Source organism: Xiphophorus couchianus, chromosome 11 (assembly GCF_001444195.1).
Source record: "Xiphophorus couchianus chromosome 11, X_couchianus-1.0, whole genome shotgun sequence".
Lineage (NCBI taxonomy): Eukaryota > Metazoa > Chordata > Actinopteri > Cyprinodontiformes > Poeciliidae > Xiphophorus > Xiphophorus couchianus.
In genome coordinates this window covers 19,655,439-19,667,777 of record NC_040238.1, presented here as the reverse complement: position 1 = coordinate 19,667,777, position 12,339 = coordinate 19,655,439, and the positions used below count along the sequence as shown (strand labels likewise).

Sequence of the window (12,339 nt, the reverse complement as noted above, 5' to 3'; positions counted from 1 at the left end):
ATATGGGGGCTGTAGATGTTCAAAGCTTGTAGAGACATGCTGTAGCTTGTAGAGAGGTGGTTCTGCAAATCTTGACTCAGTGCAGCCTTTTATAATTCAGAGCATATTCCCTGACGTATCGGGTTTCGTGTTTAACAACCTTAAATAAACAACAGCACCATTTCACAGACTGCAAATCGTTGTTTATCTAACAAAAGCTGGGTTGGAAGTGAAGAAACAAAGTGAGAAAAACTAGTCTGATTAGTGTGTAGTTTTCACTGGAATTGGAAAGGAAAGTAGCCACCAAATTGTGACTTATTTTCAAGTGAGCGGCTTGCAAAATTGTTTAATAGGCACAACATTTTAATGGCCCTTCAATTCTGGGTTTTCCTCTACAATCTTTGACGCACTGATAGGGAAAAAGAGGCTGCTGCCACCTGTACCGTGTACTTTACTTTATTTGCTAGCTCTTGTGGGAGAAATGTGCAGAGATCAGCTGCAAAATTACTAATTTATTGAAAGTAACAAAATATGAAAACCAAAATGTTGTTTGAATTTTGATTCTGTATCTGAATCAGTGTCTCATTATTCTTTTGTAGATTTATTTCTCTAAAGTGTTTATACTAAAGCGTTGAGTAATTTTTGTCATTTCCTTTTTGTCCTAAAAATATGCAACCCTTTTTTTGTTGTATAATGGGGTTTTTTCCTGTCTGTGTGTCATACCTCAGTGGTTTTATTGGCTTCTAAACCCCTTTGTGTGGTTTATGAAAGGCAGTTCAGTAAGAGATATACACGGCTTTAGTCGAAGACCCTCACTGAAAACTTATTTTGTACTTTTTTGATATTTTCCTGGATGTAAACATAAGTGTTTTCTAAACTTGAAGTTGGACTGCTCTAGACCTGCGTCTGAGTTGTAAGTGAGACACTGACACCCTCTCTAAATTCTAGTTACTGTAAAGAAGCCCATCTCTGTTTTCCTTGCTGTATATTTAGAAGTACGTCACATTCTGAGCAACTCACATGGCACATTCCAGATTCCCACTGTCACCCTTCGCCCTGAATAAAGACATAATCTTTGTTACTCACAGCAAAAATTATAACAGTAAAGTATGTCAGTTATATTTTGACTGCCATCTTGAAGTGAGCTGCAGAAAACATAAAAGTTAGCTGACTTATCTTGATGCAGATCAGAGACTCGGTCCCCGGTGTTTTATTGATTTTTCTATGCAGTGTCTCCTATTAATACTGGTAATCCACAGTCTCTGTCTTGCTGCAGGACTCCTGCAGTGGAAGCGGTATGAGTCTGCAGTATGTATTAATACCCAGCATTCATAGCAGAGGGGGGTCGACGGGAGGGGGCCAGGCCCACACATCCAGTCACCTGTTCTCCTTGCGACCCCAATGGGGGTCTGTGGATCCGTGCCTTTTCGTTAGTTCCACTCAAAAACAGCTAAAAACAAATCCACGCCGCCAATAAAATTGGACATATGCATATCGACAGGAAGCAGTTTCAGAAACTAAACCACACAGGATGGACGGGTTGCATTGCTGTAGTTGTTAAATGATCTTGATGATGATTATTGTGGATGACTGGAGTGTGACTTGAAGTCCTGGTTTAGTGCCTCCAGCTGCTGTGAAACCCGAGCCTCGGATAGACCGACAGCGGGGCTGGACAACAGTCAGGGTGTTTGATAGGGGGGATTTAAGGCTCTTCCCCTTCGGTCTTTACTCTCACAGTCTTTCTCCTCCTCACACTTTATATTTAAACATAGTCAAGTGGAATGCATTAGAGGGCTCCGGGGGACATAATGGCTCTGCGCTGTTTAGGGATATTTTTCGTATTTCTAACTGCTCTAGGGACTCTAACGAGCCTGGGTAAGTGGTGTGTTTGCAAACTTTTGGTTGATCTTCAGTGACTGGCATGCTGTGCACTTATGATGCTATATGTGGACAGACGATCAGTGTTCAAGGATGAGCAACTCTAAAGGTCTTCCGTTTAGCGATTCATTATGTGTAGAAAATGTTCTGTGGTCAAGAAGTAAGTCATGTTAACCATTTACAACCCATAAGACGAAACAAAATGAGATGGAATTTGGTAAGAATGCAGTTTTTGTTACGCTTACTAGGACTTTTACCGGTTTTTGTTTTTAAAACTGAATTTAATCTCCAAAGGGTCTTTTTAAGTATAATTTTTAATTTGTTTATACAGTTTAAATGAAAAACATGATAGTAGGAATAATGTGAGAGTAGGGAAAGGGGAAAGAGATACACCTGTAATAGATGTGTGGGAACATTACCAAAATGAAGGATTGTTATTATTCTTTATTTTTGAACAATCCTGATATTGAATTAAGACATGTAAAGCGTGTGGGGCCAGTGGTGAGGTGGTTGTGCAGGATCTTTGATCCTACTGACAGCAACACACAACTTATCGTGCTGAAAACAGTCAAGGCCTCAACATACAGGATCCCAACATAGGTTATGATTCAAAGGGATGTTTTTCATTGAATTATGCTTTGTGGGTTTTTTTTTTTACCTTGTACAAATAGGAATGTTAGAATTGTTGATCTGTCAGTTTTTTTATTTTTATAAATTATGGTCAGACGATAACTAGGGCAAATACAAAAGCAGTTTTAAAATTCTACTTTTAGTTAAAGGTTAATAATTACCTGAGTTATCCTGGCCCCTTGTGAAAAGTTTGAGTCTTCTTGTTAAATAGTGAATTTACTGCGGTTAACCACATTATGTTTTTTAAAGCTTGGCTAATTTTCACAAGTAAGTATTGTCTGATGTAAAGTTTCTAGTCAAAAAAAATTAAAAGAATTTCTTTGGCAACATGAAATAGGCTAAAAGAAAACAACACATCATGTCAAAATCTAAAGTCTGTCCGTCTGGAAGAGTTATTAAACCATGTTCAAATCTACAATGAGAGCCACAAATGGAAATTATGGATCAAAATCTTCCTGGAAGTGTCCAGCCTATCAGAATTACATACTACAACTCATCCAGGAGGTTATAAAAGAACCCAGAACGACATCTGAAGCATCTCCGACCTCACTTGTGTCAGTTAAGGTCAGAGTTCATCAATAAGAAATATGGACAAAAACTGCATCCATGGGAAAACTTAAAAGAAAACAAATGCTGACCAAAAAAACACAAATACTTCACTTGTGTTTGCTAAACATTTTTTTTTTATTATTTTAAAGATGTTTTGGAAAAGAGTATTTGGATTGACAGGATAAAAGGGAAACTTTTTCAAAATTTCATTTTGCATCAGATGCAAAACTAAAAGCACTTCAGGAAAAGGACATTATAATGACAGATCAACATGGTGGAGTTATTGTGACGATGGTTTGTTATAATTGATGGAAACATGAATTCTGCTCTTTGGAAGAAAATCCTACAGTTTAACACTGATATCTGGTAAAGATATAATAACTGTAACCTGGGAAACTATTTATGGTTGGTTTGGATTTTTTCTCTTAATCAAAGAAATCATTATTGAGCCTGCTTTTTCTGTTTACTTATCTATTTAAAATGTCTGGGTGTGACAAAACAGCAGAAACATTATACATCAAACTATCTGAATATACAGTTTCATAATCCACTAGATTTTTTTCTGACGCTCTTTATTAATTTTTTAAATACAACAAGAACTGTCTGTATAATTTTCAGATTTGGATTTACTTATCACTAAGATGAGTCCTTTTCAGTTGAGGAATATATGAAAACTAACATAGAACTAATTGTTAATGTAATAAATTATAAGTTTTATTTTAAATCACAGTAAGGCCTACTTAAAATGATCTGAAACACAAGATAAAATGAGGATGATAATATAGATTTTGTAAACTGTAAGTAATGTTTTATTAATACATTTTAAAAAGCATCATATTCGCAAAATAATTAAAGATAATTAAAGTTCACTTTATCAAACATTTACTGACCACAGATATCTGTTTTAAATATTAAATTGCCACTGTTTTAAAATTAGTATTGTCACAACTACTGCCCTTTGTTGTCAAATTGTTGCCATTTCTATATTTTGAATGCCTATTTCTGTTATTTCTGTTTTCTGGTCGTGTCTTACCTGACGTGTGCTGCTGCATTCTTGCCCAGGTCAACCTTGTGAAAGAGTTCTTTATCTCAGTGGATTTTATTTTTCTAAATACAGATTAATAAAACAAAAACAAATGGTCTTTCAGAAGTCTACAGAAAGGATTTCTCATGCTTTATTTCTATTCCATATTTGACACTCATAAATATAAAAAGCAAAACAAAACAGAAATACAGCCCAATGATGTTATATCAAAACCAGCTGCATCTGGATGCTGGTCAGTGCTACTGGACACAGCAGCCAGCTTTTGAACCTGTTATATTCTTCATAATGTTCTTTATAATACTTCATGAGACTGGAGTCCAGAAATCTGTCCTGTCTCTGTATCCCTTCACTTCAGCATGACCCAGTCAATATGTATTAAACACATTATTTGATTAGCATTAACTGAAGAAATGCACTATTGCACTCCGGATGTATTTCCTGCATAAGACATGATGTTCTGTTGGGGGAAGTTTAGTAAGAAAGAAATCTGAATCAGTGAACAGCCTTTTGAGCTATCAGCTCTTTTGTTAGACCTTGGGAAGAAAGCAGTTTTCATGTGAAAGGTCACATCTGGTGTGTTCATGCGCACTAGAGTTTAAAGAATGGATTTTCTGAAATATGTCCCAAATATTTTAGAAAACTGGTTGAGATTTTGGAACTGCTCTAAAAAGTTGCACATCAGAGGTGAAGCCAGCAATGTCACACATCTAAATATATCTTTACTGAAATAATAAATAACTCCTTTAATCTTTTAAAGATATACTCCTAAATGAGGATGACAAATCAAAGCAGGGAAGATACAGATAAGAATGAGCAATTCATTTTTTTGTTTGTTTTGTATTTCCGAATTTTGGGTTGCACTTTTTAACCTGATGAGAGTTGCATCATGCGTTGTAAATACATTTTTATACATTGTCATTGACCTGAATGTATGTTTTTGTGCTATTTGCCAGTGATCAGCTCGGCACAAGTCAGTTATTTACAAAGCTGAAACAGCGATGTTGTAATATTTACCTGTACGGTCATGTTGCTCTGACACAAGATGCTGTCGGCCTTCGTGTCACACGGTATAATAGATCCTATTGCAAGGTTTTGTTTGTCAAAGTTTTGATGCACCCTTCTGCCATCCTCTGTACGATTTCTTTTCTCTACGCTTGTCTTCACGATGATTTAGGTATCAGCTGCAGGAAGTGAAGAGAGGTCAATGCGCTGACATTAAATACTGACTAAACCTTGTATGCACTTGAGTTGATTGAGTGAGCTGTATTTAGAAGATAAGTACATACTGTTCGGCTCAAATAGCCCTGCACTGAAGTCAACAGCATTGTTTCAAACAGATATGCAGTGCAATGTTATTTTTATTACTGCAGATCAAACCGAATTCACAGATTTCTGTTCTTTAACTTGTTTTTTTATTTTTATTTAGAGGAGCTCAAAGACTGTTGCACTTAGATATTCATATTTTCACACTTTGATTTTGTTTGTCTCTGAATGCGTCTTATATGAAGCTCAACTGTATTTAATGATTAAAATAAAAATTAAACAGCTGTCAACGCTGTCATTACAGAGCGGCAGCTATGCAAACTGTCCCAGGGGTAGATTAAATATTTGCACCTGGCAGGACCAGCCAGGCTGCCGGCTCATAAGGGAGAACATGATTCCATGTTTTGTAGTGTGTAACTTTGACCTTTTATTGCAGAACGTGAAAACTAATTCTGGTGTTTATGAGCCAAGCCTGATTTAAAGTGAAGATTTAGGGCTGCTTGGTATAGTAGAAATTATATGTTTGTGCATATGGCATCAAACACTTGGAAGACAGATGTACAGTAAGGCTAAAGTTCTAAATTAAATTTAGCAGATTGATTTTATGTTTATTAAATATGTGGTGATCGTTGCAGAAAATTCTCCTGGTGTCTCTCTTACATCCTGTGTTTCATTCCCACAGTGATGTGTAATGAGGAGTCCGAGCTGATCTACGACTTGTTCAAAAACTACAACAAGAACATTCGTCCAGCCGTTGAACCTAAGGAGAAAGTGCAGGTTACGATCAAGCTGACGCTGACGAACCTTATCTCACTGGTAAGAGCTGCAAGCTGTCATTTGTTGAAAAAAGAAAAACAACACAAATAAAAGATAAGAGCAAACTCCATTGCAAAAAGACTTCCACTTTCCAGCCACAGACCTCAATGTACTTGAATGAAGTTTTATGTGAAAGATCAACATAAGGTTAGATTTTTGTAAAAGAAATCTAAAAAGTGTGCTTTCATATTCACATAAAATCAAGTCAACTGCTTCGCCAGGACAACAAATACTCCTGTTCTCGTGAAGTTTCTTGGAAAACATTAGTGAGCAAACAACTTCGTGAACATTTTGGGAGTATGTTTGGTCATGTTTTTGCCCAGTCAAAGTTCAGATCTAAATTCTGTTGAAAATTTGTTGCAAGCCTTGAAATTGTGTCCACAAATGCTCTCCATCTAATTTGACTGAGCTTTTGACATTTAGCAATGCCTGTTAGAAACCATTTGTCGCTGCAGCAAGACGGGGACTTTACAGGAAACTAAAAGAGTTAAAACCTTCAGTGTGTCTTTCCTGTATTCACTACTTCGTGTTGTTCCAAAATCAAGCTAAGACATAACAAATTGTGAAAGCAAATAGTTTTACAAGATTTACCTCTCTGATTAGCTTCTTAGCACAGTATTGGTCCTATTTAAAGACAACAGATGTTCAATGCTTTTCTTTTTCTGCTCCCCCGAATTTTCAGAATGAAAAGGAAGAGACTCTAACAACCAATGTATGGATTGAAATTGTAAGTTTATTCTCTTTTCATTTGTAGTTTGAGTTACCGGAAGCAATATGTCTCTCATTTTTTCTTGTTTAACTCCAGCCATGTCTGTATTTTAACGTCATTGGTGACCTTTCTCTCAAATGTCATCATCAGCAATGGTCTGATTATCGCCTTGCCTGGAACCAGAGCAATTATCACGGCATTCAAGTTATCCGGGTCCCATACAACACGGTTTGGCTTCCTGACATAGTCCTTGAAAACAAGTGAGGGCTTCACAAAAATGTGTCAAATACTGCATATTTTTTCCTGCTCCAGAGCAAGAATGCAGCCTCAGGTCAGCATTGTTTCCAATTTCTCTTCTTCTTGTGCAGCATTGATGGCCAGTTTGATGTGGCTTACTACGCAAATGTCCTGATCACCCATGATGGGTCGATGTATTGGTTGCCTCCTGCTATCTATCGTAGCACCTGTGCAATTGAAATTACTTACTTCCCATTTGACTATCAAAACTGCACACTGGTATTCAGGTAATAAAATAAAACAAAATAAAACACAGTATGCAGGTCTCCCGCTGCATCATAACTGTCTTTCTTCTCTTTTCTCTTGTCGAAAACCCAAACAAGATCCCAAACTTACAGTTACAACGAGCTGGACTTGATCTTGGCTACTGAAGAGGATAAAATAGTTGAATGGGTGCATATTGACCCAGCTGCTTTTACAGGTACACAAAATCCATTCTGTCACTATTCTAATAGTGACAGAATTGAAGAGTTTACTGTCAAGCACGAATAAACTCTTCAGGTTTACGCCGACTGTTTATGTGTCCCCGTAACAGAGAACGGTGAGTGGGCCATTGTCCACCGACCTGCCAGGAAGATGATCAACTCGAGGTATTCCCCCGACGACCTGGAATATCAGGAGATTGTGTTCAACCTGGTCATTCAGAGGAAGCCCCTGTTCTATATCATCAACATCATCCTGCCCTGCTCTCTCATCTCCTCGCTGGTTGTACTGGCCTACTTCCTTCCTGCTCAAGGCCAGTGCAAATTCCTATTATTGACAGCCCTTAGAAACAATAAAAGAACAGAAAATTGGCGGGTCGTATGGGTAGTTGTCCAGGGCAGCATTAGAAAGGGGGTGCATGAGAATCATATCAAAAATAGAACTCATTCATCTAATTTAGTTTTTTGTTGTTTTAATAGATGTGGACATATTTAATGTTGTAAATATGGAGATTGTATTATGTTTGATGCTAATCTCATTATGCCTAAATTAAGTGACACAAAAGTTATTCTACATTACCTTCTTTTCTTAGCTGGAGTGGCTGATTATATAGTATTATATTATATTAATTAATCGTTTGTGAGTTTTAGTGTTCTCCATATTAATTTGACAGCAAAATAATAAAAATTCCAAAATGTTGCTTCCCTCTCTATGTGTTGCTATTATTGTCCAGTGATTATATTTTTAGACGGGTTTTTTTGCCATTTCCTTCCAGCTGGAGGACAAAAATTGACTGTCTCCATTTCTGTGCTGCTGGCTCAGACTGTCTTCCTGTTTCTGATTGCTCAAAAGGTCCCTGAGACATCGCTCTCTGTCCCTCTGATTGGAAAGTGAGTCATCTGTAGTCTCCCTCTGACTCCAGCTGCTTATGTTTTACACTCTAATCCAAAACAGATCATCTCTAATGTCCGTCTCAGGTACCTCATTTTTGTCATGAGTGTCACAACTCTCATCGCAACCAATCAGATTGTGGTGCTGAACTACTCTCTCCGCAGCCCCAGCACTCACATCATGTCCCACACTGTCAAGCACGTAAGCCCACAGCGGGAAATGACATGCTTTGAAAAACAGACATAGTTTTTGTGAGCTAACAAAGATTGTCCAAATTGTCTCCTGTAGCTGTTCTTGGAAATGGTGCCTCGTTTCTTAGGCATGTCCCCGCTGGTGGACGACAGTGAGGCGACAGCAGAGATGAACGGGTTGAAGGAGAGGCGGCGCAGCTCTTTCGGCCTCATGCAGAGAGCAGAGGAATATGTGTTGAAACAACCTCGGAGTGAAATGATGTTCGACAAACAAAGAGAGAGACATGGCCTCACTCGATCAATTGGTGAGAGTGATTTTCATTTGATAAAGTTTCATAAAGTTTGCCATATACTCCAATTAGAAGAATCCCTCCTCCTGTGCTGATGCTGTTGACCCCAAAGTATTATTTGCTTCTGTTAGTGGAGTTACTCTGCTCCTATCTGTTATTCTCTCAATCTTTGTAGTAAATAATATAGATGTCAGCAGCACAGCAAACTTGTACAAGAGTCTAGCGCAGGCGGCACCTGAGATTAAGCAGTGTGTGGACGCCTGCAACTTCATTGCTGAAAGCAAAAGGCAGCAGAATGACATTGGATCTGTGAGTATTGCATTTTAAGTTTGCAGATTAATTTTGTTCTGTTTTAAACAAATATGATGTGCCTTCCAAAAGTTTATTTACTTCTTAAGCTATCTTTGTCATCTTATAACCTTCAATGTATTTTAGTGGAATTTTCTGGTTTCAACATACAGATGAAACCAACTGTGCGTTGGTCTAAACTCATTTTATCTTGGTGGGATCTGTAGTCGCAGAAATGTTACCTCTAACCTTTCTGCTGAGTTTCTTGGTCTTCATTATGCTTCTTTTTTTTCTCTGGTTTTCTCTAACAAACTCTCACACAGGAGAACTCTACTTACCAATCGTGGATTGGATTTTATTCATGGGTGTCAAAGTAATGGAGGCTGAATATAAATAGTCATGTTTTCTATAAACTTTTTTAAACAAAGTTCCTTTTTCCTTCTACTTTACAACGTCACAGTTTTGTCCTACTTTGTGTTAGTGCATTAAAAAAACAATTCTAATAAAACCCATTAAGGTTGTTGCTGTGTTATGCTGTTAAACTTGAATTTCCCTTCTGGGACAATAAATACTGTTTCTATTCTATTCTATTCTATTCACAGGAAATTGAAAGCTGGGTTCTGATAGGAAAGATGATCGACAAGGTGTGTTTCTGGGCTGCCATTTTCCTCTTCACTGTAGGCACTGTGGGGATCTTCCTTACTGGGCACTTCAACCAAGCTCCAGAATTTCCATTTCCTGGAGAGAACAAGAAATATGTTCCAGTTGCTTAAAAAACCCCCAAAAACCCCCATTATTGCTGCTCTTGGAGCATTTATTTACAAGGTTCTCTTTTCCTCATGCTGTAAGTTAGCAGCACAGCTTGTGAAGTCCGAGCCTTTTAGGGTTTGGTCAGGTTGGATAGATCTGTGTCAAAAATCACACTGATCATCTGCAAAGCAGCTGAGGGTTTAATTTACTTTTAAATTTTGGCATGTTCTTTTGGTGATTCAATAAATCTATGTTCTAAATCATAACAATGCTCAGGAAAATCCTTCAAAATATGGTTTGTGTTTTCTTTATTACTTTTGAGTCTATGAGAAAGACGTGACATTTCAAAACTGAGAAAGTTTAGGCTTTAGGCATTTCAGGAGAAAAGTCTAAAGCTTTTGACTAAGCAAATTTAATTTTACTGGAGGAAAGACGTATGTAAAAGGAGACTCCCTCTGAGGTTTAGCTGCTTTGTTTATATGTGAGGAGCAAAAGTTGCCTAATTATTCACTGTCTTAAGAAAACCCAGAGCAACCATCATAAAACACTTATTTGCCTTCTTGTTTTAATGACCTTTTGTAGGGCAGATGGATTAAATGATAATATTATGTGTTTATTGGTCATTTTTTTGTCAATATTTTTATATGTAACACTGAACTAAAGAAAGTAACTTTTATTGTTGCCATACATGTCAAATAAAGCACATTGAGGCTTGTTTGATTTATATCATTTGGGTGGTTGAACCAGAGATTCTGTAGCAATTCCCAGACTTGGGTTTTGTACTATTATTTGTAATTGTGTATTTAATAAATGATTCCAAAATAAAGTGTTTTGATTCTAAGTACCTATTTGTAACCTATTTTTTTGCGCTTTTTACTTAGGATAAGCCTTTAAAGTCCGAGCGACATTGTTAAAACTCGAATGGGATAAAACGCCATCTTGTGGCGAGAAATTGTACTACATTAAGATAAATGGATACAGGACAAATGTCACAATACTGAGAGGAAGAATCGGTCAGAGATGTATTTATTATTCAGTGGAATTGTCTTTTAAACTCCTTGACCTTAAAGCATCTGAAAATTGTTACCAAGGATGAACCAGACTTGAGCAGCTCTACAAGTCTCTGCCTTATGTCTTGGGTGATTTCTTTGTGTCGATAGTTCACCTACTATTTGAAGTTTTTTTCTTTAACTATTGTCATTTAACATAAAGATATATCCATCTACCCAACATCTATATCATTTTATCCTTGCAGGATCACAAGGGGGCAGCCTATCTCCAGTGATCACTGCAGCAAGTACCGGGTTACAGCCTGGACACATTCCCAGTTCATCACAGGGCAACGCGAGCAATAAAGTACACCCACACTCATCTTAGAGTGATTAAAATAGTCATTTTTTGGACTTTGGGAAAAAGTCGGAGCACATGGAAAGAACCCAAACATGCACTAGGAAATCATGCAAATTTCATGCAGACAAACTCTAGGCTGCAACTTGAACCAAGGACATTCTTGCTGCAAGGTAATAGTGGTAGCCAAAGTGATATCCTTCAGCTCACTTAAAGGTATATATATAGCCAAAAATCATTTTTCATCCATCTGTCCCCTCTTTACCTTGTGATAAGGAGAAATAGGGGTTTTTGTATCATGTGCGAGACAGTAAAATGTAAACCCTTTCTAACCCCAAATTTTTGGTTTGTACCTTTAATAGCAAAGTTGACCTTAATTACTGCTAATCCACATTATCTTTCTGTATTATCAAAAATGTCCAGAATTTACTTTGAATGTTCCACCAAAAAAATGACATGTTTAGCTTATAAGCAAAACCTCATCAAAATACTTTTTGAACTGAAAGAAGGCAGCTAAAATGACTATTTATGCTAATTTAGGACCCACATAGATAATCTGGATGTTAAGATTTTAAAGACAAATTATTACGTTTAAAACTTTCTATGACTTTGAGGAATCTCTGAGTCATATTTTACCATGACATGCCCTTAAAGTCCCATATGAAACCAAAATAGATCCCCACTTTTGCCTGTGTTGTAATACTGTCAAAATTAGGAACATCCTTTCCCAGGATGACAGGAAAACCTTCACAATGAGACCAGAAGTATTTGTTACGTCAAGGCTGGACAATTGTAATTATTTTACAGGAAACTAAAAAAAAATAAACTTCACCTTATGAAAAGTGAGGATAAATTAGTTGTCTCTATAATCGGATTGATCTGATCTGATTATGTAATTTTGTATATTTGCCTTAAGTCTAGATGCCATTTGTTCTGAACTGCAGTTGAATCAATGTGAAGAAAAAAAACAAACTATATGTATTTTTGAACTTA

At 37.0% G+C, this 12,339-nt stretch overlaps 1 protein-coding gene across 2 annotated transcripts; it reads left to right on the top strand.

The window, feature by feature from the left end:
• The first annotated feature begins 1,690 nt into the window (after window positions 1-1,690).
• Window positions 1,691-10,843, top strand: chrne (cholinergic receptor, nicotinic, epsilon). Of its 2 annotated transcripts, XM_028030607.1 has the most exons (12): window positions 1,692-1,854; window positions 6,027-6,160; window positions 6,843-6,887; window positions 7,020-7,129; window positions 7,238-7,393; window positions 7,490-7,587; window positions 7,702-7,902; window positions 8,365-8,479; window positions 8,567-8,681; window positions 8,769-8,976; window positions 9,137-9,270; window positions 9,852-10,843. In XM_028030607.1, exons 1-12 carry the CDS (start codon window positions 1,788-1,790, stop codon window positions 10,020-10,022), a joined length of 1,554 nt encoding a protein of 517 aa, XP_027886408.1. In that variant the 5' UTR covers window positions 1,692-1,787; the 3' UTR covers window positions 10,023-10,843. The 2 variants fall into 2 exon arrangements, with proteins under 2 accessions (XP_027886409.1, XP_027886408.1); XM_028030608.1 differs by lacking the exon at window positions 9,137-9,270 and having other exon boundaries at window positions 1,691-1,854; window positions 9,852-9,969.
• Window positions 10,844-12,339: the final 1,496 nt, after the last annotated feature.